Source organism: Cetorhinus maximus, chromosome 22 (assembly GCF_964194155.1).
Source record: "Cetorhinus maximus chromosome 22, sCetMax3.hap1.1, whole genome shotgun sequence".
Taxonomy (NCBI): Eukaryota; Metazoa; Chordata; class Chondrichthyes; order Lamniformes; family Cetorhinidae; genus Cetorhinus; species Cetorhinus maximus.
In genome coordinates, this window is record NC_135900.1 from 26,509,249 (window position 1) to 26,535,122 (window position 25,874).

At 40.0% G+C, this 25,874-nt stretch overlaps 1 protein-coding gene and 1 long non-coding RNA gene across 2 annotated transcripts in view; one reads left to right on the top strand and one right to left on the bottom strand.

Moving 5' to 3' along the window:
• Positions 1 to 18,382: 18,382 nt before the first annotated feature.
• On the bottom strand, positions 18,383 to 21,144 carry LOC144696551 (uncharacterized). Its single transcript, XR_013580192.1, has 2 exons — positions 20,977 to 21,144; positions 18,383 to 19,866 (listed from the first exon to the last, which is right to left on the bottom strand). It is a non-coding gene; the product is annotated as an uncharacterized LOC144696551 (long non-coding RNA).
• Positions 21,145 to 23,031: 1,887 nt separating this feature from the next.
• Positions 23,032 to 25,874, top strand: part of hmga2 (high mobility group AT-hook 2) — a 135,987-nt gene continuing 133,144 nt past the window's right edge. The window contains exons 1-2 of the mRNA XM_078567963.1: positions 23,032 to 23,189; positions 25,071 to 25,157. Of these exons, the coding sequence (XP_078424089.1) occupies positions 23,085 to 23,189; positions 25,071 to 25,157 (192 nt within the window). The 5' untranslated portion in view covers positions 23,032 to 23,084. The remainder of the gene's footprint in view (positions 23,190 to 25,070; positions 25,158 to 25,874) is intronic.

Sequence of the window (25,874 nt, forward strand, 5' to 3'; positions counted from 1 at the left end):
TTTTTGGAGGGCTGGTAAAAAGGGTTATTTTTGCTCCAATAGAAATGGGTAGTGTTGGAAATGCACAGCAAGTCTGGCGGCATCTATGCAGAGAGAAACAGAGGTCAGGGACCCTTCCTCAGAACTACTGCAGATTGTGGAGCATTGATTCTGTTTCTCTCTCCACAGATGCTGCCTGACCTTTCGGATTTTCTGCATCTCCAGTACATTGCTCTCCTTTTATATGCTCCATGCTAGGCATTGATAAGTGTGGTTCGTTGCAATTTGAAATGAGAAAATATTTATCACTCAATGCAAAGTGTAATTTTCCTGCTGACAAAGCCCACTTGTGTGGATAGAAATAGCACATTATTGAAGGTGAATTGATTGGTGCTAATTTACTGGAAAGTTTTTTGCCATTTTCAAACTTAAATGAAACCAGGAGTCATGCGACAATCCGGGGCCTGGAAGATCAGGGCCATTATCTCTGATCTCTCTCCACAGATGCTGCCATAGCTGCGAAGTATTTCCAGCATTTTCTGTTTTTATTATGGAGCATTAGTGACTAGTTTGATCCAGCCGTGCGCTGCAGGCTGGAAGATGTAGGTGATGTCCCCTGTGCTAGCCTGGAAAGAGCCCCAGGCAAAAAAAAACAAAAAATGTTAAGGACGTTGATGACTTCAACCAATGGCAATCATGTCCCTGTGGTCCAGCAGGGAGCATGTCCTGCTGCAGTAGGCTACATAGATCTGTCTGATGAGGTGTAGACTATTGATGCACTGTTCCTCAGAAATATCCAGGAAAGATTCTATATGAGCAAAAACAAAAAAAATGCTGGAAATACCCAGAAGGTCAGGCAGCATTGTGGAGAGAAACAGAGTTAAGGTTTCAGGTCTATGAGCCGCCCCCTTCACCTATTATCTTCTAACCTGTCCACCTGCTGCTCATCCTGGTTGTTAAGCTTGCTGCAACTATCAGTCTGCTCCACCACCATCTCATCTCCACCTTTGATATCCTGTTCCTCATTAAAGCTATTACCCTCTTTCACATCTGGTATGGCCAGGCAGAGAAACCGTGAGCCCTGATGCCTCTCCTGTTTCCGAGCCCCATATTCTCCCCATTCCCCCTTTAACCCTTCCTCTCAATCGTGCATGATATTTTTTCTCCTTTCAGGGTTCATCAATCAATTCACCACCAATCACAGAGAGCTCCTAATAAAATTATAATTCCCACTGTTGGCATTTGTTACAAATATTGTCTGATATATATGCAGCATGAGTCATTAATATTAAGAGCAAAAACAATATAATAGTGTCAATTTGTGTGTGCCCTGTAGGTGATCCCACTGCAACTATTAAACAAACCAGAGGATACAAATTTTACTTTAACAGCATCGTGTAATAGTGTTAATTTGACAGGAAAATAGCCCATTAATTATTTATAAGAATTAGAAGACTTTCTCCTGCCTAGGTGCATGATATTATTCAATATTACTATTTGATACAAGGAGTGTAATTGGATTCTATTTTATCAGTAATCTCACAGGGTAGAAAGATCAAATTATTCCTGAGCAACAAAGTGGAATGAGTGAACAACATACGCCTTCACTGTCATTGAGAAGCATTGGAGTCCTCAGGTGTCTCTGTGAAGCACACCTTTTAAGAGGCCAGAGAACAAAGACTAAATGGTTCACAATTGTGTCCATGGGCAGAATTTTTACCTCAGCATGTGGGCACGCACCTGACCTGCTCAAGCGTAAAATAGCGCATGAGGGCGAGGGGAAGCGTCCTGGCATCATCCCACACTCGCGCAATATTTCGGTCGGTGGGCAAGCGGGAAGTTGGAAATTGGAGGCTCCATGCTCATTCTCTAAGGATAATTAATTACAGGGCAATCAATTGATGTTAAGAAAGTGGCTACAAAGAAATCACTAATTTATAAAACAATCAGTGCTGTAGCTAATACAACCTTACCATTCTGACTTCTCTGGCACCAACCCATAATACACTTTAAATGGCACTTGCCCCTTTTACACTAATGACACTATCCCCAGGATTTTTCAATCAGGCATCTACCAGCAGCTCAGCAAAAACATAGGTTGAATTGCTGATCTGAATTTTTCAGAGAAGAATGGTACATGATACTTAATTTCAGTACGGCCTTAACTCAAGAACCCTTCCCCCAGAAACTGTCATACAAATTATGTTGTACAATGTGAATTTACAGCCTATCTAGGGTGACCCTAGGATGGAGTAGAGACTTTTAAAGCCTTTTTTTAAGCAATTTCTTAGCGACAAATAGGGATTTCATTCCCAAACTTTGCAAGAGTAATAAAACAGGCCTGTTTTGTATCAATCCCGGTTTTTAGCTTCTTACATTTATTTTGATGAGGCCCAAGGTTCTCAACCCTCTGGTATATCAGTACAGCATGTTAGCAGAATTGTGTCTATTTTAGGCCAGAATGAAAATTTAGGCCGCTGTTTAAATGCTGGCTTAAATTCAAAAGAGAATTTTGAGAAGTATACAGTATTTAATTTTGTGGTCCTAAACCTTAAAAGTGACCCTCTTTACCTGCACCACCCCCCAACCCTGTGGTTTATTGGCAGGCTTTTCAAAACCAAATCGGAACCATGAAGCCGCCCGAAGATCAGAAGCAGCAGCAATTCCTATTCGCAGCAATTGTCAGTGAAACTAATCTGAAAGACAGGATTAAAGAAAATTGGAACTGTCAGGCTGACCGTTCTAATTTTTTTTAAAGCTGGTCTTTCAGGTCTGCAGCTTAGTCCGGACACCATTTACAACACTGAGCCTTGGCCCCCACCACCCCTAGCCTCTGGGCCCCTGTGTTTGGCACCGTCTGCACCCCTCTTTTCCAGGCCTTGGGTAAAGCCCTTATCTCTACTGCCTTAAGACCTTAAGGGATGCAGACTTAAATATATTTGGCAGATAACTGGCTTAGCCATTCACTTTCAGATCCGGCTGGACCACATAAAACATCCTGGAATGCAAAGGTAACTCTTGGCTTCTGTACTGCAAAACTTCTTCGTAAACCCCTCTTCCCTTCTCCCTTCTCACCGCCAACAAGCACGAACAGCTTATGAAGTTCCTTGACACTAAAACTGAGACCATCCAATCAGCTGCCTCTGCCACTTCCCTCCCTTCCCAATGCCTAACCAAGCCAAAGTTACTCTAAAGATACCCTCCTCCTGCCCCGGCCCTGAGTTTGTGTCTTTCTCAAGTTTCTCTCCTCCCCTCATGCTCTTTCTGGGGTCATCTCGTCTGTGAGACCCACCTGCTGCTCCCTCAAACCAATTCCCACTAAATTCCTGACCACTCAGCTTCCCCTCCTGGTCCCCATGTTAGCTGATATTGTTAATGGTTCTCCTTGATGAAGGAGGAGACCAGGGCCTGAAACTTCTGGTCAGCGTGTGGGAGTGGGCCCCACTCGGCGCCATGTAAAATGACACGCGGTGACGTCAGGCGTGTGTCCCGACATCACTGCACATCATTCCAATCCTCAGTTCGGCGCGCACGCAGCAGAGTTGGCTGCGCACCCGCCAAACTGTCAAAGGCCTATTAAGGCCATTAAGTAATTAAACTGATTCTCAGGGCTGCCCGTTCAACTTTAAGGTTGGCGGACAGGCAAAGAGCCCAGGCGGCCTTTGCAGATTTCATGGAACCTCATCCACAGGTGGGATGAGGTTTCATGAAGGTTTTATAACTTTAATAAAATTTTTAAATAAAATTCATAGGCATGTCCCAGCTCATGTGACACTGTCAGATGAGGGGACATGTCCGAATAATTTTTTCAAATGTTTTTTTCAGGTTTTCACAATCACTTTAATATCCCTGAAGCAGCTCCGTGCTTCGAGGAGATTTCTGCGCTATTTTGCGCACATGCGTGAAAGAGCGCGGGCCCCGACTCTCCCTCCTCCCCACCGCCCCCACAGGGAGCGCTGAGCAGGCCCTAATTGGCCCGCCCACGTAAAATGGCAGCGCGCAGCTGATCGCGGGCGGCGATTGGCTGCACGCCCGCCCGCGCCCACTCCTGCTCCCGCTCAGCCTCCACGACAGGGAGAAAACTCTCCCCTTAGATTTATTCACAAAATGAGACATTGCAAATATATAGCTCCCAACATTACAACAGCCCGGTGTCAATAAGTGTCTCGTTACTTGATTTTGAGCATCAATTAACTAATAAACAAAATTAACCAACTAACTACTCCTTAAAGGGGCACTGTAAAATAAACTATAAGAAAACTTATCAAAATTAAATTAAAATGTCGTTTTGGGGCTGATAATTACTCCAGCACCTGTGGTGCCCACCAGTTGCGGAAGCCGTCAAGGGTATTGGTGGAAACTCTCCGGGGAATGAACGTAGCTGCGGAAGAGAGGCAGGCAGCTGAGTTGAACAACCCCCTCAATCGCCGGCTGCCTGGATCTGTTTATGGCCAGTGTCTCTTTATACTCTTTAACTAATAAACAAAATTAACTAATTAACAACCCCTTAAAGGATTAACAACCTCTTAGGCAAAAATAGCAAAGGAAATTTAAATTAAATTTCGTTATGAGGCGTGATAATGCACTCCAGTCAGTGTCTCTTTAGTGCACAAATAATTATCCAATGCCTATTCCCCACCTATAGGCACTTAACCTTAATTTATACAATTAATAACTAGTCCCTCTCCTTCAAATCTGCTGTCACCACCTGTCTCCTCAAAAAAAAATATTCTTGACCCCTGAGTCCTTGCAAATAATCATCCCATCTCAAACTTCCCTTTCTTCTCCAAAGTTCTTGAATGTGCAGTCGCTACCCAAAGCCGTGCCCGTCTTTCACAGAGTTCTACGTGCTGGATTTTTTGAGATGCTGTATTCCCCGCCCTTCCAGACCAAAAGGTCAGTCATCAGCCCGCCCACCAGAAACCTGGCTACTCTGCAGCAATATTACGCTGGGAGCGGCCTTAATCGTTTCAGGGTGAGAATACCGCCTCCATCTGGGAGGGATCCCCACCCTAGAGAGGTCTGTCGTCCCAGCAGTGCCAGGATTGATTGGTGGCCACTGCTGGGATAACAACCAGTCCCTGAAGGAGAAGACTGATGGAGCCTGGACTTAAAGGTAAGTCTGGGATTTTGGATGGGCGTAGCTGGCAGAAAGATAGGGGAGGGGGTGGTGGGTGGGTGGGTGCGGGGGGCGCTGGGGTCTGGGTTTGAGAGGCCGAGGTGGAGGGTTAAATCTGGGGTATGATCTTGGAAGGGAGTGCGCCTGATGTACACAGGGGACAATGAAAGGAGATACCTCACCTTTCTGCCCAACAGCACCTCATGCAGTGAAATCTGCCAGGCTAATCGCTAAGGTAACTGCATATAAAATAGTGGCGTTGGTGGAATGAGGCCATTAACTGGCCACAAAAGGGCCTCAATTGGCCTAAAAGCGGGAGGGCTGCCTAACGCCTTCCGCACCCACCAGCAAGTTCCTCAGCCATTTAAATGCAGTGAGCAAAAAGATTGGCGGTGATCACAATTACAGTGGGATGGTGCGGGGTGGGGGTGGGGTGGGTAGGCTGGGTTAAATTTAACTCTTAAGAAATAAAAGCTGGGACTTTCTGATGTTCATGGCCTACTGTTACAGCAGGAAGTGCTTTTACTTATTGAAGGATTATGCTAAGGCCTACTACAGCATCGCTACTGCCAACCTGGCTAAGATCAACTAATTTGACATTGGAAAAAACTGAACATAGATCCAACCTAATCTGTGTTGTTCATTTTAGCAATAGATTGTCACTTACCAGTTGGGGATGCTGTTATCATTGATCTTTTAATGGCAAGGAATTACCTCAGATATTACAGCTTTATGTAAAGCCCTTCATTTTTATTACGCTTTTGTCGAATGTAGTAAGACTTGATTACTCTTAGTGATAAAACTCCATTGGGCACAGAAGAATAAAAGAAGACAGAAAAACAAATAGGCCAGAATTTGCTGCAAAAATAACAGTGACTTTAATGGCGCTCCCTGTTATTAATGCGTAAATTGTCCAGTACACTTGTGATGAAGAATAGTTTATGCACCTTTTTAAAGTCAAATATGAGATTTTGAGGCATACTAACAGCTCCTTGTCAAATCACAATAATCTATAGATTTGAAAGGATGTAAAACTCTAGGGGTAATTTTCCAACTTTTCCCAACTGTGATTTCCTAATGTACACTGCCAAAAGCGATGTTTCTTGCTAGGAGTACTAAATTAGACAATTTCCCTTTTATATCCTGACTTGGGAGTTAGGATTTTATGTGAATATGGCCACAAATGATCCAACATATCTATGCTTCCTTAAGATTTTCTGATTTCTATGGAATGATTTAATTATATCACAATCCAAGCATGTTGTTTCCATGTACAAGGTGCTCACTCTTATTCTTAACATCTCCCCCACCACCTAGCTCAATATTTTTATGTTTTAACACCTTTTTTTTGCTATTAACACATACTCTGACCAAGCTTTGTGTCTTTAATAATATCATTACCACCCCCTTTGCCTGTTTTCCATGACATCTTTGCCATTTTATCTCTCCCGCTCTCTAACCTATCTCTGACCTTCTCTTTTGCTCCATCTGCCTCTCCCCCACTTTTACAACAGGAAAAAACCCATTGCATTTCTACCCCTTTTCAGTTCCAAAGAAGAGTCCTATTGGACTTGAAACGTTGACTCTATTTCTCTCTCCACAGATGCTGCCAGACCAGCTGGGTTTTTCCAGCACTTTCTGTTTTTATGTCAGATCTCCAGCATTCACAGTATTTTGCTTTTATTTCAATATGTTTCCCTCCTCTCCTGAAATACTACTTTTTCCTACGTTTTACAGTGCACAGTAGTTTCCTGGGGGCCCTAAAAAAGAGAAAGAATGGTTCTACTTTTGGTAAGTAGAAGCATTGAAATCAGATGATAATGAGCACCTCACAGCTCACTTTATTCTGCCAACACCAGGTGAGGGTCACCCATAAAAAGTTCATATTAGGCTTTACGTACAACGCTATTCAGATCAGAGGAACTGTAAGACGCAGTCAGCAAAGACGCGGACTAAAACAAAAACAGAATTACCTGGAAAAACTCAGCAGGTCTGGCAGCATCGGCGGAGAAGAAAAGAGTTGACGTTTCGTGTCCATATGACCCTTCAACAGAACTGTTGAAGGGTCATGAGGACTCGAAACGTCAACTCTTTTCTTCTCCGTCGATGCTGCCAGACCTGCTGAGTTTTTCCAGGTAATTCTGTTTTTGTTTTGGATTTCCAGCATCCGCAGTAGTTTTTTGTTTTTATAAAGACATGGACTAGTCTGCCTTGTAAGGACAAGTGTAGCTCCATGACAACTAATGATTATCAGCATCATCTAGGGTCCAGGCCTGACTTCAGCCTGGAACTCTGAGGAAAAGTGCCATTTTTTATAAAGATATTAAAACTGGGCACCCTACAAACATCACTACTGATTCAAGAGATGGGGACTTGGAACCCTCCATCCTAGCCGAGCAATCTTCATCTGGACTTCTTTTACAGCCACCTTAGATGCAGACGGTTCCCATTGGATGTAAATCAGGGAAACTTCCCCAGCCAGTCTAGTAGGTCCAATGGGGTCAGTGGCAGAGATCCACTGTGGGCTAATCCCAGCAGTTTCAACAAGACGTGCCCCATCTCAAATTTTTGAAGGCTTTAGAGCAGCTGATAAAAAGATTTATGAGAATGGCTCCAGGAATGAGGAACTTCGGTTACAGGGATAGATTGGAGATGCTGGCCTGTTCTCCTTAACAAAATAAGGGTGAGAAGAGATTTAATAGAGGTGTTCAAAGTGATGAGGATTCCAGAAAGAGTAGATAGGGAGAAATTGTTTCCATTCGTGGAGGAGTTGAGAACCAGAGGATACTAATTCAACGTGATTGGCAAAAGACCTAATGGTGATATGAGGAAGAACTTCCTTGCACAGGGAGTGGTTAGGATCTGGAATGCACTGTCTGAGAATGTGGCGGATGCAGATTTAATTGTGACTAGGGAATTGGATAAACACCTAAAGAAAAAAGATTTGCAGGCTACAGGGAAAAGGCAGGGGAGTAAGATTAGCTGAGTTGCTCTTGCAGACAGCTGGCATAGATATAATGGGCTGAATGAACTCATTCTGTGCTGTAAGAATTCTATGATTGCATGACATTACTATGGTATAAACAGTTTGATTTGAATCTTCCAATCTTGCTCCTTGGTTTATAATATATTTAACACTATCCATCATCCATAATACATAATACAAAAGTGTTTATGATATCTATAATATACATAAAGAATATATAGAATAAATTCAAACCGAGTTAATGTGATTCAAACTGACTCTGAACTCCAGTGCAAATGAAGTACAGAACAGGAAATGTGTTTTTTTTTTCTCAGGCCTTGTTTGCAGCTGTTATGATTTGACTTTTACCATTCAGTTTCTAAATGCACGTTTATATACAGAACAATGCACAGGTAGAAGGGAGTTACAAGGCAATAACACTTTTGATGGCTGTGATGAAGTAATAAAAAACAGGAGATCAAAGCTTAAGCAATTTATCTATGTTACATCTGAACCTCAAGATTGCACTATTGAATTTATTTATGGAAGTCGTAAATTCCTGACATTAAGTTCTGCCTCAGATCATTCTGAAGTGCCTTTAGTGAACAAGACTTATTTTGTGATATAAACAGAAAGAAAGAAATGTTGGTCACAAAAATGATAGAGCTGAACTTTTCCGCATTGAGAGAGTGTTTTTTTAATTCACTTATGGGATGTGGGTGTCACTGGCTAGGCCAGCATTTATTGCCCATTCTAATTGCTCTTGAGAAGGCGGCGGTGAGCTGCCTTCTTGAACCACTGCAGTCCATATGGTGTAGGTACACCCACAGTGCTCTATAGGCACCAATATAAATTCAAATGTTTTTTTTTGCTTGTAGACTCATCTAGTTTCTACAGCTGCCATAATTCACCTTTACACATCTGAGGGTTTTCAAAATATGCCACTGAAGGGTACTTGGCTTCTCTATTTATACACATGTACTTGACAATGAACACAGTATCAAGAGATGAAACATTTAACAGATATCAAAAAGATTGCTGAGTCAAAATATCCCTGTCAGTTATCAGTAGATGCATATTTGTCTGTCCAAGTTACTTGCACTGATATATAGTCATAATATTTGGTTGAAAGATTAATATAAATAAAAGCATTCATATTTGAGATAATTCTAATTCCAGCAACAATTAAAATACAACTTACAACCTATCATTTATTTACCCTGTTATTAGTTTATATAGCACTAGTACTATAGTCAAGCAATTTAAAGAGGATTTTATAGGTACTTGCTATAGAAATAGCTTAGAAATTGAGAATGGTTTATTGTTAGATAATCAGATGACCAACTCTAATGTTTGATGCTTGTCCCAGTTGTTTCACTCTGTGCTCAATAACAGTATCAAGAATGTGCAGGGTAGGTGCAGATCGAGCCAAATACAATGCCAAAAGCAAAATGCTGCAGGTGCTGGAAATCTGAAATTAAAAACTGAAAATGGTGGAAACACTCAGCAGGTCAGGCAGCTGCTGTTGAGAGAGGGGGATAGGATTCATGTTTCAAATGCAATGCAACTATCCCTGTTGTGATGGAATTCGTAGCTTCAAAGCCTGTATTTTTTGAGACAGACTCTAATTGAAAAGGGAACTTGAAAAGAGAAACCGAAAAAGAAAACCGATCCTCCCAGTTTTTAAGGCAACGAAGACTGAAACTGAGACTGAAACCAAAATTTGTGGGGAGACTAAAACTGGTTGAAACCAAATAAAAGGAAACCAGAGTTATCCGAGCTCAGATGATGATTCCAGTGGTGCAGTACAGGAAGGCTGAGGAAGATGGAGGCTAGATCCAGATGCTGAGAGTAGACAAATATACAGTTGCTACAGCTGTTTCCGTTACTTGAAGATAACATTGCTGGATCTACACCATCCTTCATAAGCAGAATTGAGGAGGTTCTGCAGATGTGTGCCATTTTCGGTGAAGACCTGAAATTAAAAACTGAAAATGGTGGAAACACTCAGCAGGTCAGGCAGCTGCTGTTGAGAGAGGGGGATAGGATTCATGTTTCAAATGCAATGCAATTATTCCTGTTGTGATGGAATCCATAGCTTCAAAGCCTGTATTTTTTGAGACAGACTCTAATTGAAAAGGGAATTTGAAAAGAGAAACTGAAAAAGAAAACCGATTCTCCCGGCTGGTGGACATGGAACTCGGGTTGGTTGTACACTGATGTTGGCTGGGGATTAGGCTAAATTCTAGAAGAGCAGCTGAAATTCTTCATGAAGAAGAGAGTTTTGAACGACATTGTGACTGAGCTTGATGACATAAATGCTGAGAGGACTGCTGCGTCAATTTGTAAGATCTGCTTTAGTTGTATCTGCATTTAATGTGTAACTTATAGTTTATAATTGACCAAAATTTGCCTGTTAATTCATATTTAGCTTATGGCGATTCTGGGTTTTAGAACCCAGGTGGTTACCTACATGGTTACCTAAGATAGTATTTAGTGTTTGCTTTGTTTGACTCTTGTACAGTAAAAATTCTTATGTTTCAAATCATGCAATCTTGTGGTTTCATTTTTCAGTAAATAACTGGGATTTCAGATTTATTCATTTCATTAAAAAAAATGACTGGCCTTGACTGAAATCTTAACACAGTACAAAGAAAAAAAACCCAATGTGTTTAAAGTGAAAGCTTTACAGAACACCATGGACCTCTTATGAATGTAATGAATTTAAGTGCATTTTCTGCTGAGGAGGAGGAAAATTCTAATCTATCTGCATTGGTATGCTTGAAACCAAGTTTAACTCAAATACTTATAACAATGTTAGAAAAATACATTTTATCAATTTTGGTCTCTTTGTATCTCAGATAGTTGATAGAGAAATACTGATTCCAAAAACACCATTCCAAATATGAATTTTAACTTTTCAATGTAACTCCATATAATATATGTCATGTTATTATATATATTTGGTAGTGTAGTGTTATTGTCACTAGACTAGTAATCCAGAGGCCCAGGTTAATGCTCTGGAGACATGGGTTCAAAAGTCGTAAGCAGAGTTAAGGAGGTTTTGCAGATGTGTGCCACTTTTGGTGAAGACTGTGCCCGTGGAACCCAGGTTGGTTGCATGCTGCTGTTGGCTGGAATTAGGTTAAATCCAAAAAGAGGAGTTGGCAGAATTTAAATTCAATTAACAAATCTGGAATATAAAGCCAGTCTCAGTAGTGGTGACCATGACAACTATCATAGATTGTTGTGAAAACCCACCTGGTTCACTGATGCCCTTTAGGGAAGGAAAGTTGCCAGTCCTACCTGGTCTGGCTTACATGTGACTCCAGATCCACAGCAATGTGGTTGACTCTTAACTACCCTCTGAAATGATCTAGCAAACCACTCAGTTCAAAGGCAATTAGGGATGGGCAACAAATGCTGCTTTGCCACTGATACCCACATCCCATGGAAGAATAAAGAAAATATATTATATATAAAATATATTATGTGGCATTGCACATGCCAACTCAGAGAAAATGGTATATGTTGTCTTCCTATTGCTGTTCCACTCAGTCCCTTCTCTTCTGAATTCTGTCCTTTATTTCTGTTCTTTATTTTCTCCTGCTGCTCTTTTCCAACCTCTTATTTTCTCTGTTATCTTCTGGTTCTATCTCTGTTTTTCTGTACTTTCAGGTAAGATGTGGTGTGGCAAGGAAAGGACCTATCGGGAGCTTTAATCTACCCTGCTGCATACACAAAAAAACTCTAATAGATTTATCAGAAGCGATTTCTTTTGCATAAACCATGTTGACTGTGCCTAATCATATTATGATTTTCTAAGTGCCCTATGATTGCTTGCTTAATAATAGATTCCAGCATTTTCCTCTTCAGCTCTGAAGAAGTCACATGGACTCGAAATATTAACTCTGTTTCTCTCTCCACAGATACTGCTAGACCTGCTGAGTTTTTCCAGCATTTTCTGTTTTTATTCTAGCATTTTCCTGATGACTGATATCAGTCCTGTAGTTCCCATTTTCTTTCTCCCTCCTTTCTAGAATAGCAGTATTATATTTATTACCTTACAATCCACAGGGATTGTTCCAGAATCTAGAGAATTTTGCAAGATCACATCCAGTAAATCCACTATTTTTGCAGCCATCTCTTTTAGAACTCTAGGATGTAGGTACTCAGGTCCAGGGAATTTCTCGGCATTCAGTCCCATTTATAACTTTAGTACTTTTTCTTTACTAATATTAAGTACTTTATATTCCTCAGTGTCATTAGACTTTTGGTTTCCCACTATTTCGGGTATGTTTCTTGTGCCTTCTACTGTGAAGACAGGCACAAAATATTTGCTTAATATCTCTGCCATTTTCTTATTCCCCATTATAATTTCTCCTTTGTCTCTAAAGGACCCATGTTTACTTTTGCTACTCGCTTCCATTTTATTTACTCATAGAAGCTCTTTCAAACTGTTTTTATAATTCTGGCTAGTTAATTGTCATATTCCATTTTGTTCTTCTTTATCCATTTTTTTGTCATCCTTTGCTGGTATCTAGAACTCTCCAATCCTCAGGCTTACTCCCCTTCTTCGCAATATTATAAGTCACAGATGGATCTCTTTTCCCATGGACTTTTAATTTCTCAATGGAATGTAAATTTGTTGATAATTATGAAATATTTATTTAAATATTCCTCATTGCTCATTTACTGTCTTACCTTTTAACCTAATTTCCCAATCGACCTTTGCCCCTCATACCTATGCAATTGGCTTTTATTTAAGTTCAGTATTCTAGTTTCAGGCTAGGTATGTCACTCTCAAGCTCAATGCGAAACTCATCATATTATGATCACTCCTTCACAGAGGATCCCTTACTGATTACTAATTAACCCTGTTTCATTACAGAAAACAAAATGTAAAATGGCCTCTTTCCTGGTTGGTTTCATACATATTGCTCTAGGAAACTGTCTTAAATGCATTCCATGAACTAATTTTTCAAACTACTTCTGATGATTTGATTTGTCCAGTTTATATGAACATTCAAGTTCCACAGAAATATTGTACTGCCCTTATTACAAGCTCCTCTTTCTCAATTTGTATTCTGTCTAACAGTATTGCTGTTGTTAGAGAGCCGATAAACTACTTCCACCAGCATTTTCTGACCCTCGCTATTTCTCATTTCCAACCATACTGACTTTACTTCCTGCTCTTTCAACCTGGATTCTTCCTCACTTCTGTCCTTTTGTCATTCTTTATTATCTGGATGACCCCACTTCCTTTAGCATTTTGACTGCCTTTTCAAAACACCAAATACCCTGGAATGGTTAGTTCCTTACCTTGGTCAGCATGAAGCCATCCATGTCTCTGGACTGGCTATTAGATCTCCACTGCCTATAATCACTCAAATCGCCCCAATTCTCCAACCATGACCCCATCACTTCCATCCAAGAATGGGTAGTGAGAGGTAAGAGGCCCCTTCATCCTTAACCACACCTGCTTCCCTTCAACTATACCTTCCTGTCTAATTTCATGTTGAGACATTGGTTGGTTTTGAAGTTCAACTTTGTGGGAAAAGAACTCAAAGTAGAATGAAAAGACACTGTCTGTTTGTGTCTTTTTCTCTCACTGTGTTTCACAGGTACCAGAAATGGGATGTTTACATTTCTAATCGTCTTATTCTGTCTTACAATTGTCAGTAATTATTCTATTATCTGTAAAAGCTGACAAAATAATATGCTTTCTCTAATTGTGTAGAACACAAAACAAACTCCACAAGGTGTGTAGTCATTATGATGTAATTTCTCACTTGCTCGCGCACATAAGTTCTATTTATAAGAACTCAACGTGAAATTTACCTCATTAAAATTTTGAAATGTATCCTTTAGTTTTTCTACAAATAATTTTGAAATAAAAACCTGTAGAAAAAGCTAAAGAAAATTATTCCAGCAAAATGGGTTGAAACATAGGTGTTTTTATGCAGTGGAAACTGAGGAGCTGAGAGATTCAAAACTGGAACATTACAGCACCACTGCTGTAATGCTGGCCTTTTTCATTATAAGTGTAGACGCAGGAATTTATATTGGAAAAAAACTGACCCCAAAATGTGTAAGCAGAGAGTAGGTTTTTAATAGATGTGTGCAAACAAACTATTTTTAAGTATATATTAAAGATGATAACTGCCCATAAACTGACTTAAATGAATTAAATTTGATGACATCATAAACCTAGGCAAGGAAAATTAATTGCTTTTTAAACATTAAAAGAACTGAAAGCATAAATTACTAGATTGAATTTACCTTCAGTATCAGAACATTCTTCATATTATATATTTTAATCTAATTTTTAAAACTAATTGCATTCATTTTATATTTACAGTTTTAGTGTACAAATTGAATATATTACAGACAGCATGATGTAGATGATCATGTCAGAATAGCAATACATACCATAAGTCTGGCCCTTTAATATAACATTTTATCAAACTAGATTATTGAGGAACATACCATAAACTATACATAATTGAGGTAAGTGGATGCAGTAATGTGCTGGATTGGTTTGTTGCATATCCTATCTAATATTTTTCAGTTGATCATGAAGTGTTAACTATTTCACACTGTTGTATTTATGAGATAGGCATAACCTACATTATATTGCAGCCAACTCCCAACAGGGACCTCACACCAATTGACATTAGAAACTAATATTTTTGTGTAGTTATGCACCTAAAATGACTTTCCATTATAGGAAAGTTGTAGTATAAGTACACCCTAACTCAATTGGATACATGAGAAAAGTTCTGCAGAGTTTTCAATTGTTTACTGTTTAAATTTAATAATGGCAAAATTTGCTAATGCACTTAATTATCTTTAAATATTTGCTTTGAAATGTTATCAAATGATGACAATAAATAGTTTTCAAATTATTTTTATTGTTTCTTCAAAGATTTTAAGTCTTATATATCAAGTTGGTGGAGTTTCACTGGCTAAAGGAAGGAGGTGTTTGCCCATTTAACCATCAGCTCATGCATTTATTTTATTTGTGTTTGACCTAAAAGATATTGTCAGGACCTGTCACTTATCAGCTGCTGACAGGAAATAGGAAGATCCACAAATTACATAATTCCAACCGGTATACAGATAAGCTGTGGGTATCAATCTAATGGATTGTGGGTTATCAGGCAAAGTCTGGTATCTCAGCTATAATGGCTCAACCATCTCAAATACAAATTGCTTAAATAGATTCCTTCCAATCAACATTCAATGTTGAAAAAATAGATAATCTCCCCACATATTCAGCACCACTATATGTAACATCAGATGTTTGTAATTTATATTGTCCTACTACAGCGCATGGTGCACACTGCAAAACACGTTTCCTTATGTCTAGCTACAATAAACAATTGTAAAGTCAGATGATCACTTGCAATCAAAGATACCAAGGGCTAAAGAGGCAGAAAATTGTAATTGGTCTTGCGTGCCTTGATTAGCACGAATGAAAATCAAACAGTTCATTACCACAGCTAGTTGTGCCTAACGAAAAGTAGAACTTATGTTAAGGGGGGGCAAAACAATTCTTTTCTCTCATCTTTTTTGTAATAGTGCAAGTTGAATTCTACTCAAACTAATGTATCTCAAAGGATATTGCAATGTATCTAAGCATAATTTATGAATGCTATACCCCCCACTCCCAAATGATTGCACTTTGTTGTGCAACCCTAGGAATCAAGTACTGTTCCTATATTTAAAAATAGCCAATTAGAAATAGTGTATTTTTATTGCTCAACTTTCCTTTTGAGCTACCAAGCTCAACTTATAAGTATCTTCAAAATGTAATTTAATTATCATACTTTAAGTTCACTTAGACACAGGATTCCATTCAATTGTTTAAACTGGACAGTTAGATCTTAGCAGTTTGGATAATGGTGTTACCTTGTAAGTAGAGCTCTGCATTCAGTTTCTGATATTTTTCTGTGGCACCAGCACCGACAGGCTTTGTACAGATTTTAATATTGCTCTTTTTATTTCTTGATTAAAACTGTTCTCACTCATTAAGCTTTGGAAAAAAATCTTTTGAAGCACAATTACTTAAAATAACCATGGGAAGGAAATGGAAGACTGCAATGCACTGGATACTTGAGAAGTAAAAAGTTTCCAAATTGATTAATAAACCAAAAGCCAGTGAAGCAGAGGATGAAGTAATTGTAGTTTCACATTTTTTCTCATTCTAAATAGAAATGTAACAATTTTTTTTATCTGATTGTCTTGGTTCCTTATCACTTTTTAATTGGTTCCAGAAATAATTATCAAAAAATTCTGAAGAAATGTTTTGATATATAAAACAGAAGGAACTATAAATAAGCCCAAAATAACTTATAGTAAGTGTCCTTTGATTGTCCTGATTGATATGGTCTATGTTTTCAATAATATATGGAATGGGAACATGAAAAGGTCATTTTATTGAACTAACTCACTCTGTAGTTTAGACCGACGTGCAAGGTGAACTCAACCATTTCCATCTTGATCTTGCATGTTTTACACTACCTTCATAACTTCATAATACGGACTTCACTTACCAATGGGAACATCTATATCTCCACAGACTGGTGCAGTATCAACTGCCCCCTCTTGGTTTCATACAGCTATACAATGTACAAGTTGTAGTAATGTAAATACGGATAGTACCTGATACAAGACCTTCTCCATGTACCTCCAGCCAACAAAATATGGTGACTGACAGGCATTAAATGATATCCTTCAGCTTTTTCTGCAAAAAATTTAAAGGTGGGTGTCTATATTGAATATAGGAGTGATGCCATGCTACTAAATGTGCTACTTAAGGGAGTCAGTTTCAGGAAAATAAATGTGGATATACGGTCATCCACATTTCCATTGATGACATTTGTCAGTGGAAATGAAATAAAAGCAAAGCACAAGATTTCACTCTGTAAACAGCAGCAAAACAATTAGGCAGTGGTGAAATGCCTTGAGTTTAATGATCTGAAGTCTGCTGCAGAGCTAGTTCTGCTACTTGGAGGAAACTTAAGTACAATTTGCATTTATATAACGCTTTTAACATAGCACCTTCAATCCCAAGATGCTTTATAATGTGCGTGTAGGGAAGAGAACACATACCAAGCATGAGTTGAAGGAAGGGTTAAGGGAGGTGAGCAAATATATGGCTGGAGAGTTAGGATTTTACGAGGTTTTGAAAATTAGGAGAGATGTAGCAAGATATTTTTTATGAGAAGAGAATTCAAGGATGCAATAGCAAAATGACCATAATGGAGCAGCAGAAGGCATGCATTGCGGACTAGAGACAGAAGAGCAAAGGGTGCAGCCTGGAACATATGGCATGAGGTTTCAGAGGCAGGGTAGAATGAGGTTTTCAAAGAGTTTAGGAAAATGTTCTAATTAATGTGTTAGGGGTTAGGAATGATAGGTGATTGGGACTTAGTAAAAAGTCAGTAAACTTAGTGCAGAACAAAGACGGCATAATTTTGGAGGAATTCAAATCCATAAAAAATGGAGCTTGGGAAGCCATAAAGAAGTTGAACCCGGAGATGATGATGGCAAGGATGAGAATTCCAATTGTGATAGGAATAGGGAGAGCCAGAGGCATGTGGTATTGCAGAGATGTAAACAGGCTGCCTTGTTGGTGGATAAATGTGGGATTTGAAGCTGTGTAGTGGGTTAAAGAGATGACTGATATAGAGTCCCATTAAGTTCAGTCTGAAGCAGCAGCTGGGATGGGTGATTGGAATTGCAGCCATGGTTTCTGGAGGGAACTGAGCAGAGTGACTAGGTATTGTTGGTGTTATGCCAGAAAAATGTATGGGTTATCCATTTGTTGTCTAATAGGGAGGCAAAACAACACAAGAGTTATGGAATTGAGGGTAACTAAGTCACTACAAGAAAACAATGTAATACCCACATTTACAATACAAAATCACCCTCAGTTACTGTCAATTTGAGCAAAATGGAAATTATGCTGCATTCACATGCATGTCTACCCTGATTTAGTGCTTCCACTGGTAGTATCAAATTACCAATCCATCACAAACATTAGGATTTCCTCAAGTCAGAGCGTGACTGGAGATTGCAAACCATTGGTTACACCAAGCTTTTATTAGTATTCCTGTTATTGTATTGTATCTGTTCAAATCACTTACATTATACCACAGACACCACTAGCCAAAGGGAACTTGCACTCCAAACAAATTAAGAACTAATATGTTTGCCCCAACAGTAATTTAACTTTGAGTTACATGGAAATTGACAACAAATCCAAATGTAAAGCTGCAGAGTATACAGGGGACAGAGAACCAGTCAATGAACCTGGTTTACATAGCGCAATTTATTTACATAGCAGAAATTCACATTAAAATCCATGTTCAAATGCAATAATTCTGCTACATGTTTGACAGCAATAGATTTATAAAATAGGAAACGTTTATGCTGCTTTTATTTTATTTTTCTTATACTCACAATGCAAACCCTGTTTGAAATAAAGGAATTCATTTAACTTTTTTTTAAAGAAAACAGACTTAGGCAGAAAACGAGCTTCCCCAATTTCTATTCAGTTAACATAAATATTCACTTAAATGGAACTGACCCTACTACTATGGTTAATTATAAAGGGCAGCAGTTGCAGCACAAGATGATACGTGTACAGGCACAATAAGCTGTACCTACAGGCAAAGTTATCTATAGATTGATATAGGTATAGATATTTTTTAAAATGGCACTCTACAAAATAAACTGAAAATCTATCTCGGTACATGTCTAATTGCAGGCAATCTTTGGGCATTTTAAAGGTGAACAATTCCTTTGGCGTATTTTTCAAGCCAATTTCACAATCACAAATTACACCACCCACCCCCCCAGAAAAAACTATCGCTGCTGGAGCCGTTTTCCTCCCTCTCTACAAAGTCCCGAATAGATCTTTAAGAAACTGAAACTCTCAAAACAACAAGAGCATTATTAGACATACTAAGGTTTTTGTCCACAGCCTTCTCTCCTGGGACTCTGAAAAATGTCTTTGTAGCAATACATTATGATTTTAAAAACATACCACGTGGAGACTTTTTTCTGCAAAGGAAGCCGAGGCGTATTGAAGGAATGGCGTATTCCTGGTTGCTGATGGTTTTAACATGCATATAGTTCTGCAAAGCAGCTATATTTGTTGCTAATTGCGATTATGCATTTTAATTCGTTTTTGAAATGTGTTAAGTACATAAAAACGTACACATCAGTAAGATGACATTGGGAACCTTGGCATTTTTTAAAAAAAAACATCTTTCTGGAGTTACATTGTCCGCATTGCTGTCAAATTCACACCATCCACCGGCGAAATGCAAAATTAACAATGCCATTTTGAATCAAGGATCAGATTCCAAAAAAAGACAATTTAAACCGAGCACGGCGTGATGGGGTATGGGAGAGGGGCTTCATGAAATGAATGTGTTCGTGAAAAAGAAACGCTCATATGTATAAATCATTCTGTCTCCATAACGATGAGGGGAGATTATGAGAAATGGAACCGAGTGTTGCACAAGGGGAGAGAGCGTTCAGCATGGGTTTGTTTACGAACAAACAAGTTGGTTGACATGTGCAAACAAAAAGTTCAGGGTTAGAGGTTCTATCTGAGCGACACTTTTCTTTAACATGTTGGCTCCTCCCTTGCTCTTGCTTTATGTTTATAGATGGTCCCTTTGTGCTTTGTGTAAATCCATATGTGGTGGCGTTGAAAGTTTCTTTTGTTCATCCCTCGGGTTGTTTTCTCCATCAGATAAAACAAAATGTTTCAGACTACCATTCACTGAAATAAAAACAAGCACACTTGAAACTTTAAAAACAGCGCCCCTGTCTCCTGGTCCATCTCCTCCCCCTCCCTCCTCAAGTATCTGCAGATTTGCACCCTAGATAGAATCGTGTTTGTGTGTTTACATATGAATTCGTTGGATAAAGCGAGGAGCTAAGCTGTGCCCTTCTCTTTGTTTCTGCCATTAGGTAAAACTTGCTCCAGGTCACCAGCGTCTTTCGAACACTGGGTGGGGGGGGGCTCCCATTACAGTGCCAGCTGAGAGGCAAAGACTTAGTGAATGAATGAGATTTGATTGAGGGAAAAAGAAGTGGCTTTTTGTTTTTCAGTTAATATATTTTTAAAAAACAGCAATTATGTGTTTGCAAAGGAAAACTGGCATTTTATATCACAGTTTGAGCTTTACAAGATAATGTTAACACCGTTCGGGGAATGACATGTAACGCCAAACATTCTGTTGGGTGGGTTTTGGGGTGGGGGGGAGATGGTTGCTTTCCCTTGGTGTGGCCCCACCTTTCAGTGTCTATGCGTGTGGCACACCATGCTTCCTAATAATCCTTTCCCCTGCTGCATAGCCTATGCTGACATTTCCTCGGCAGCCCTACAGAGCCAAAAGACAGGAAATAAACATATTTAATGTGACAGCACAGTCCACCATCGCTGTCATAAATAGAAGCAGCAACCATCACGCTTGTTAACACGCCCAAGTAAATGTTTTAAAGCTGTGGGCAAACCCACTCCTCCCCTCCCCCACAAGCCCCAACCCCCCCCCCCCCCTCCAAAATCGATTGTTGATGTCAAACAAGTGACATTATAAAATACTAGACAACGGATTCAGTTCGAAGCAGGACCATCAGGAAATAGATCCCTCTTGTTAAAGTTTACATTTCCACACCCATACAGTTTGGATTTTAAGCAATTAGAGCAATCAAACGGGGATAGGAAGTCCTTTCCTTGTCAGGATTTAATTTGTAAAGGGGCAGAAGAAGCAGAGCCTCCCCCCCCCACCGCTCAAATGTAGGAAAGGCTTTCAAGTTGCAATTGCACCAACCAACTGTTTTCATTTCTGGGGTGAGTGGGTAAAATAAAAGCCTTATCTATGATTACCCAATGTCGTTTTCCGAGCGATACATGCCAGAGGTACGGCCGGTCTTCTTTCAGGAATTCATGTTTTTTTTTTAGCACTTCCTGCAGTAATTTATGGCAATGGCTATTGATTAGTTTTTTTTTCAGCATGATCATTTCATTCGTTTCAAGCGCTGACGCCATGCAGTCTGCAAGGGGAGGAGTCCAGAGCAGACGGGCGGGCAAACTTTCCCGTCCTGCTTCTTGGGGGTCCCGTGCTGGGTTTTTTTGTGAATGAAGTTGATCTGCGAATGACAGATTAACCGCGGATATTTTTTTTTGGGGGGGTGGTGGTGGTGTGTGGGGGGAGCAGTAAGATCTTTTTGTAAAGTTCGCACAGTTACTCGTTTTACCAGCCACTCACTCTCGGCCGAATGATTGCGAAACGCCTTTACTTTTTTTTGTTTATTTTTTGCAACAATCAACGCGTAAAGTTCACATACTGTAAACTTGTCTGTCTGTGTTCCCTCTTCCTCTCCCCGACGAGGCACAGAAATTCATGTCTTTCTCTCTCTCTCTCTCTCTATACCCCCCCCCCACCACCACCACCACCAACCTCAGCAACTTTCCTCGCTATTGTGTGGCAGACAGAGAGGACAGGGAGAAATCCAAATTCCTTGTTCTGAACTGACTCGGCGATCGTGGGAAACTGCCTTCACGTAAAGCAGCGAATTCTTTGTCACTGTTGTTCCTCTGTAATTGATCTCACTTCATGTCGTTGAGCGGCGCAGATCAAAGTGCCGCTTGGCTGTTGGAGGTCGAGAAAGCACATGCAGCTTTTAGAGAGTGCACAGTGCACCACATCTAGAGAGGAAGATGCTCCCTCCTCATCTGCACACAATCGCAAACTTTAGCTGCACACATATACATATGTGTGTGTGTGTTTAATCGTCTAAATAATTCACCAATACTGTTCCAACCATACTATTTATAATAACAGGATTTATATTAAAAGTGCTTATATTTTGGGGAGGGGGGGGGGTGAAATCAGCAAATTGCTTATTGTGCAAAATTTGGAGCAGTGTTTGATTTTATGTGGATTGAAAGAATAGGGGGAGACACTTCTGTCTCCCCTCCTCCCTCTCCCCAGTGCCCTTTGTACAGCGATCAGCAGCCCCCAATGCCACTCGCTATAATAGCAGAAGATTGCAACTGGGGAAGGGGGGGGGGGAAGCACCGAAACTGCAGTTCGGCCAGCTATACTGGGTACCCCCCCCCCCCGGTTGAAGCGCTGCGGTATATCTCTATACAAATGTAAAAACTTTGTAAAGCACCCGTCCCCTCGGAATGTTCTGCGCTGATCCGACGGTGTGTATTTAAGTAACCTGTTGGATTTCAGCCATTCAGAGGAGGCTTTGTTACAGAGTGCCTGAGCCCGGGACACGTGAGCTCCCTTGACTGTGGGCTTGCTTTCCCCCAGTGTTGGTGAATTCCTCATGTTTTATCTGGCTCTTGTCCGAACTGATCGCTAGTTCCCTGCGTCCTGCCTCATCCCCCCCCCCCCACCCCTACCCACCCCCTCACCTCCCCTCTCCACCTCCCCTTTTCTCTTTTTCAACCCCACCTTCCTCCCTCCCTCCCTCCTATTTCCAGCCACGGGGAAAGGTGTTTTTTTTTTAACCCATTCTCATTCTGTGGGCTGGAGAGGAATAATAGACCCGGTAACTCTTTGCTTTCATTGAAACTCCTGTACACCCGGCTGCCGCGCTCTGTCCCCGCCGTTTATTAGTTTACATAAAGTATGGTCATTGGCAGCAAACTGTAGAGCCCCGATTTCAGTTGTGTGCTGTCCCGGCAGATTATAATTGCCTCGGTTCACAGCTAATCCCCGTTAAAATTACAACAACAGAAGGGTATTAAAAAAAACAGCGGTACCCACTACGAGGACTTGAATCTTTTGTAGCATCCTGCAATTTGCCCTAGTTTCTTACCCCCCAACGCCCCCCACCCACCCCCCACCCCCCTCAATCCCATTCCCTCCTCCATTTCTTTTTTTTTGCCTCCTCCTCATCACATTCAACACCAGGACGTCCGGTGTTTCTGCTTCTTGTGTTAACCTGTTGGAAAGAGCCAGTGTGTCAGAAGCCACAATGAGCACAAGAGGTGAAGGACCGAGCCAGTCATCGACTCCCCCGGAACAGCCTGCAGAGACACCGCAGAAGAGAGGTCGGGGAAGACCCAAGAAACAGCAGCAAGTCAGTATTATGCGATTTTTTTTTCTGATGAAAAGTTGTCTTTTTTTTAATAAACTGAATAGGAACATACAGGATTAGGATTAGGACTGCCTTGGTGCGCTTGGCTTGTGTTTGCTGCGAAACTTGCCATCCTTTCATTTAATCTCTCTCTCTCTCTCTCTGGCTTTAGTTCTGCAGTGGATGCTGCTCAGTTTGAGAATTTGCTGAAAACCAGAGTTATCGATGAAGACTTTTCAGTGGATGTGTTTAATGTAGGTTAGGAAACACTTTCAAACAATGACCTCTGGGTGACTGTAACGTTAAATCCGCCTGCCAGAGCTACCAATAATAAAAGCAAACGCGAATAATAATAAACTGAATGAAGGATGGTTACCGGTGTTACCTGTTGCACATTCATGTCTTCCAAGGCGTTTGGAACTCCCCTGTAATAGCCGGCTAGTTAGTTTCTTGTTTTTCAAGAATCACCCATTTAAAAAAAGGATCTGAAAATCCCGCCTAATTTGATGTCTTGTGGGACACACACACACTCGCCCTCTCTCTCTCTCTCTCTCTTACGTGGCTGCCACAAAGGTTTCTTTTCCCATGGTTTTGCAGGGAGTCTTTCCCAATGTTACGTTGCCGCACTGTTTCCGCGCTAGAAACTATGATATTACCGTCTGCCCCTTCTCCGAGCACTTTCAGGACCGTAGTAATGGACCTTATTTTATGCAAATACAGTATTTCCAGATTGTCCACAACAAGAACGAGGCACTTTTTCATTATTGGGCACAGTCTGCTTATACTCCACTCTGTGCAAGTGAAATAACTGTTTTTGTGCCAGTCCCAATGACTAAACCACCACGACCCCCCCATTTTTGTCCCTTATTTCCAGTGTTGGTTGCTTTATATATATATATATATATAGCAATCAGGACGTCCTGTAAGGATAGGCTGTTTTATAATATGGTGTGTGCCCAGATCATGAAGCTGCGGGGCAGTGGTTTATTTAAGAAGCAAACAAATGTCCGAACAGACCTTTCCTTCCGCTTGGATTTGACACGTTCTCTTAATATTAAATGTCTCCGTGTTGTTGAAAATGCTGCTTAGCTAAGCGCACAAGAGTTTGCAGCGTTCCTCCCCGTTATCTTGAGTTTTATGGAGAATCCAGTTGAAAAGGGCCGACTCAAGGTGTAAATATTAAAGGTCCGAGCTCCTTCAACCAACGAGATTAAAGTTTTTCATTAGATCTATTAGTTGAAAACTTGACCATCCCCGCTTTGAATGGCGATTGCCTATTGACTCTGCAGAACTTAGCTCACACTATTGGCTTGGTAAATGGTCACTTCACATCAGTGGGTTTTTAAGTAACTTGCAGCATCAGACTATTTGGAATATAGTGCAATGTAAACTAAAATCAGTTATTTGTCTCTCGCAAGCTTTAAAACATCAGTTTGCCATATTTGGTTAAGTCCAGTTACATACTGTATGCAGGTCACATCTATTTTGCCAATAAAACATTCAGACTTCTCCCCTATTACATAGCAGCTGTCTTTGTGAAGATTCATATTCACAACAATGATTTAAGAAGGTGAATAATGTTTTGGTATATATATATTATATATATATATAATATAAATATATATAATATAAATATATATAATTTAAAACATGGTTTTTAACAAAAGTGTAACCCAGTACTGTAATACATCATTCAATATTTTCCACAATTAAAACATTTTGGGAAAACAAATCCCAGCAAACTGCATAAAGCCACCAAGCACCACTTTTATACATTGAGCTTGTGTGGTTTTGTTAGTGCACTTTCTAAAGAATTTAATGTATTGAAACCTAGCGTTCCTTAGGTCTGTGTTTAACTGGCCACTGTTCCGTATTAAATTATAGGAACCGACTGGACCACCTACGCCTAAACGACCTAGGGGAAGACCAAAAGGAAGCAAAAACAAGGGTCCCTCTAAAGCAGCTCAAAAGGTGAGATTAACTTGGAAACATTTCTGAACATTAACCACACTTAGAAGACTAGTTTACAAATGAGTTCAATCATTCATCAGAATCCAGTTTACAAATGAGTTCCATCATTCATTCCGATTATCAGAGGATTTACACCATTTTGGTAATTTGTGTTGTTTGAATCACATTTCCTGCAGTTTGCTGTGTCAGAGCAGAGTCCAAGTTTAAAGTAGAGAGACCATGACCGCTTCCCATAGGAAGGATCATTTTCTGTTTCACGTTTGAGGAAGTTGAGTAGCTTTGAAAAGGGGAAACACTTCTTTTGTTATATTTTACTATTAAGACTTGTCTAGTATGCTGCACTGATTATTAATGGTTCATAATAACATCATAGTTTATTCCATCTGAAGAAATGTCTGATTCATAGGCATATCTTTGCCCAACAAGAATAAGCTTGACCTGTGCTTTTGTCTATTATAAATTCAATAATATATTTTGTTGGTAATATCAAACATTAATAAGCAATATTTTATGGTTTCTGCATATTTAAATTAAGCAACACCTTAAATACTGAGCATCACCAGGTAGGAAACTGAAAGATTGTGTTAATATTTAAGAATGTGCAAAACAGAAATGTAATCTGTTTTTTATCCATTTGAAATGTTAACAGAGTAAAAGTTAAATGTGACAATATAAGTTCTTAATACCCATTTACTGAAAAATTTATATGCTTCATAT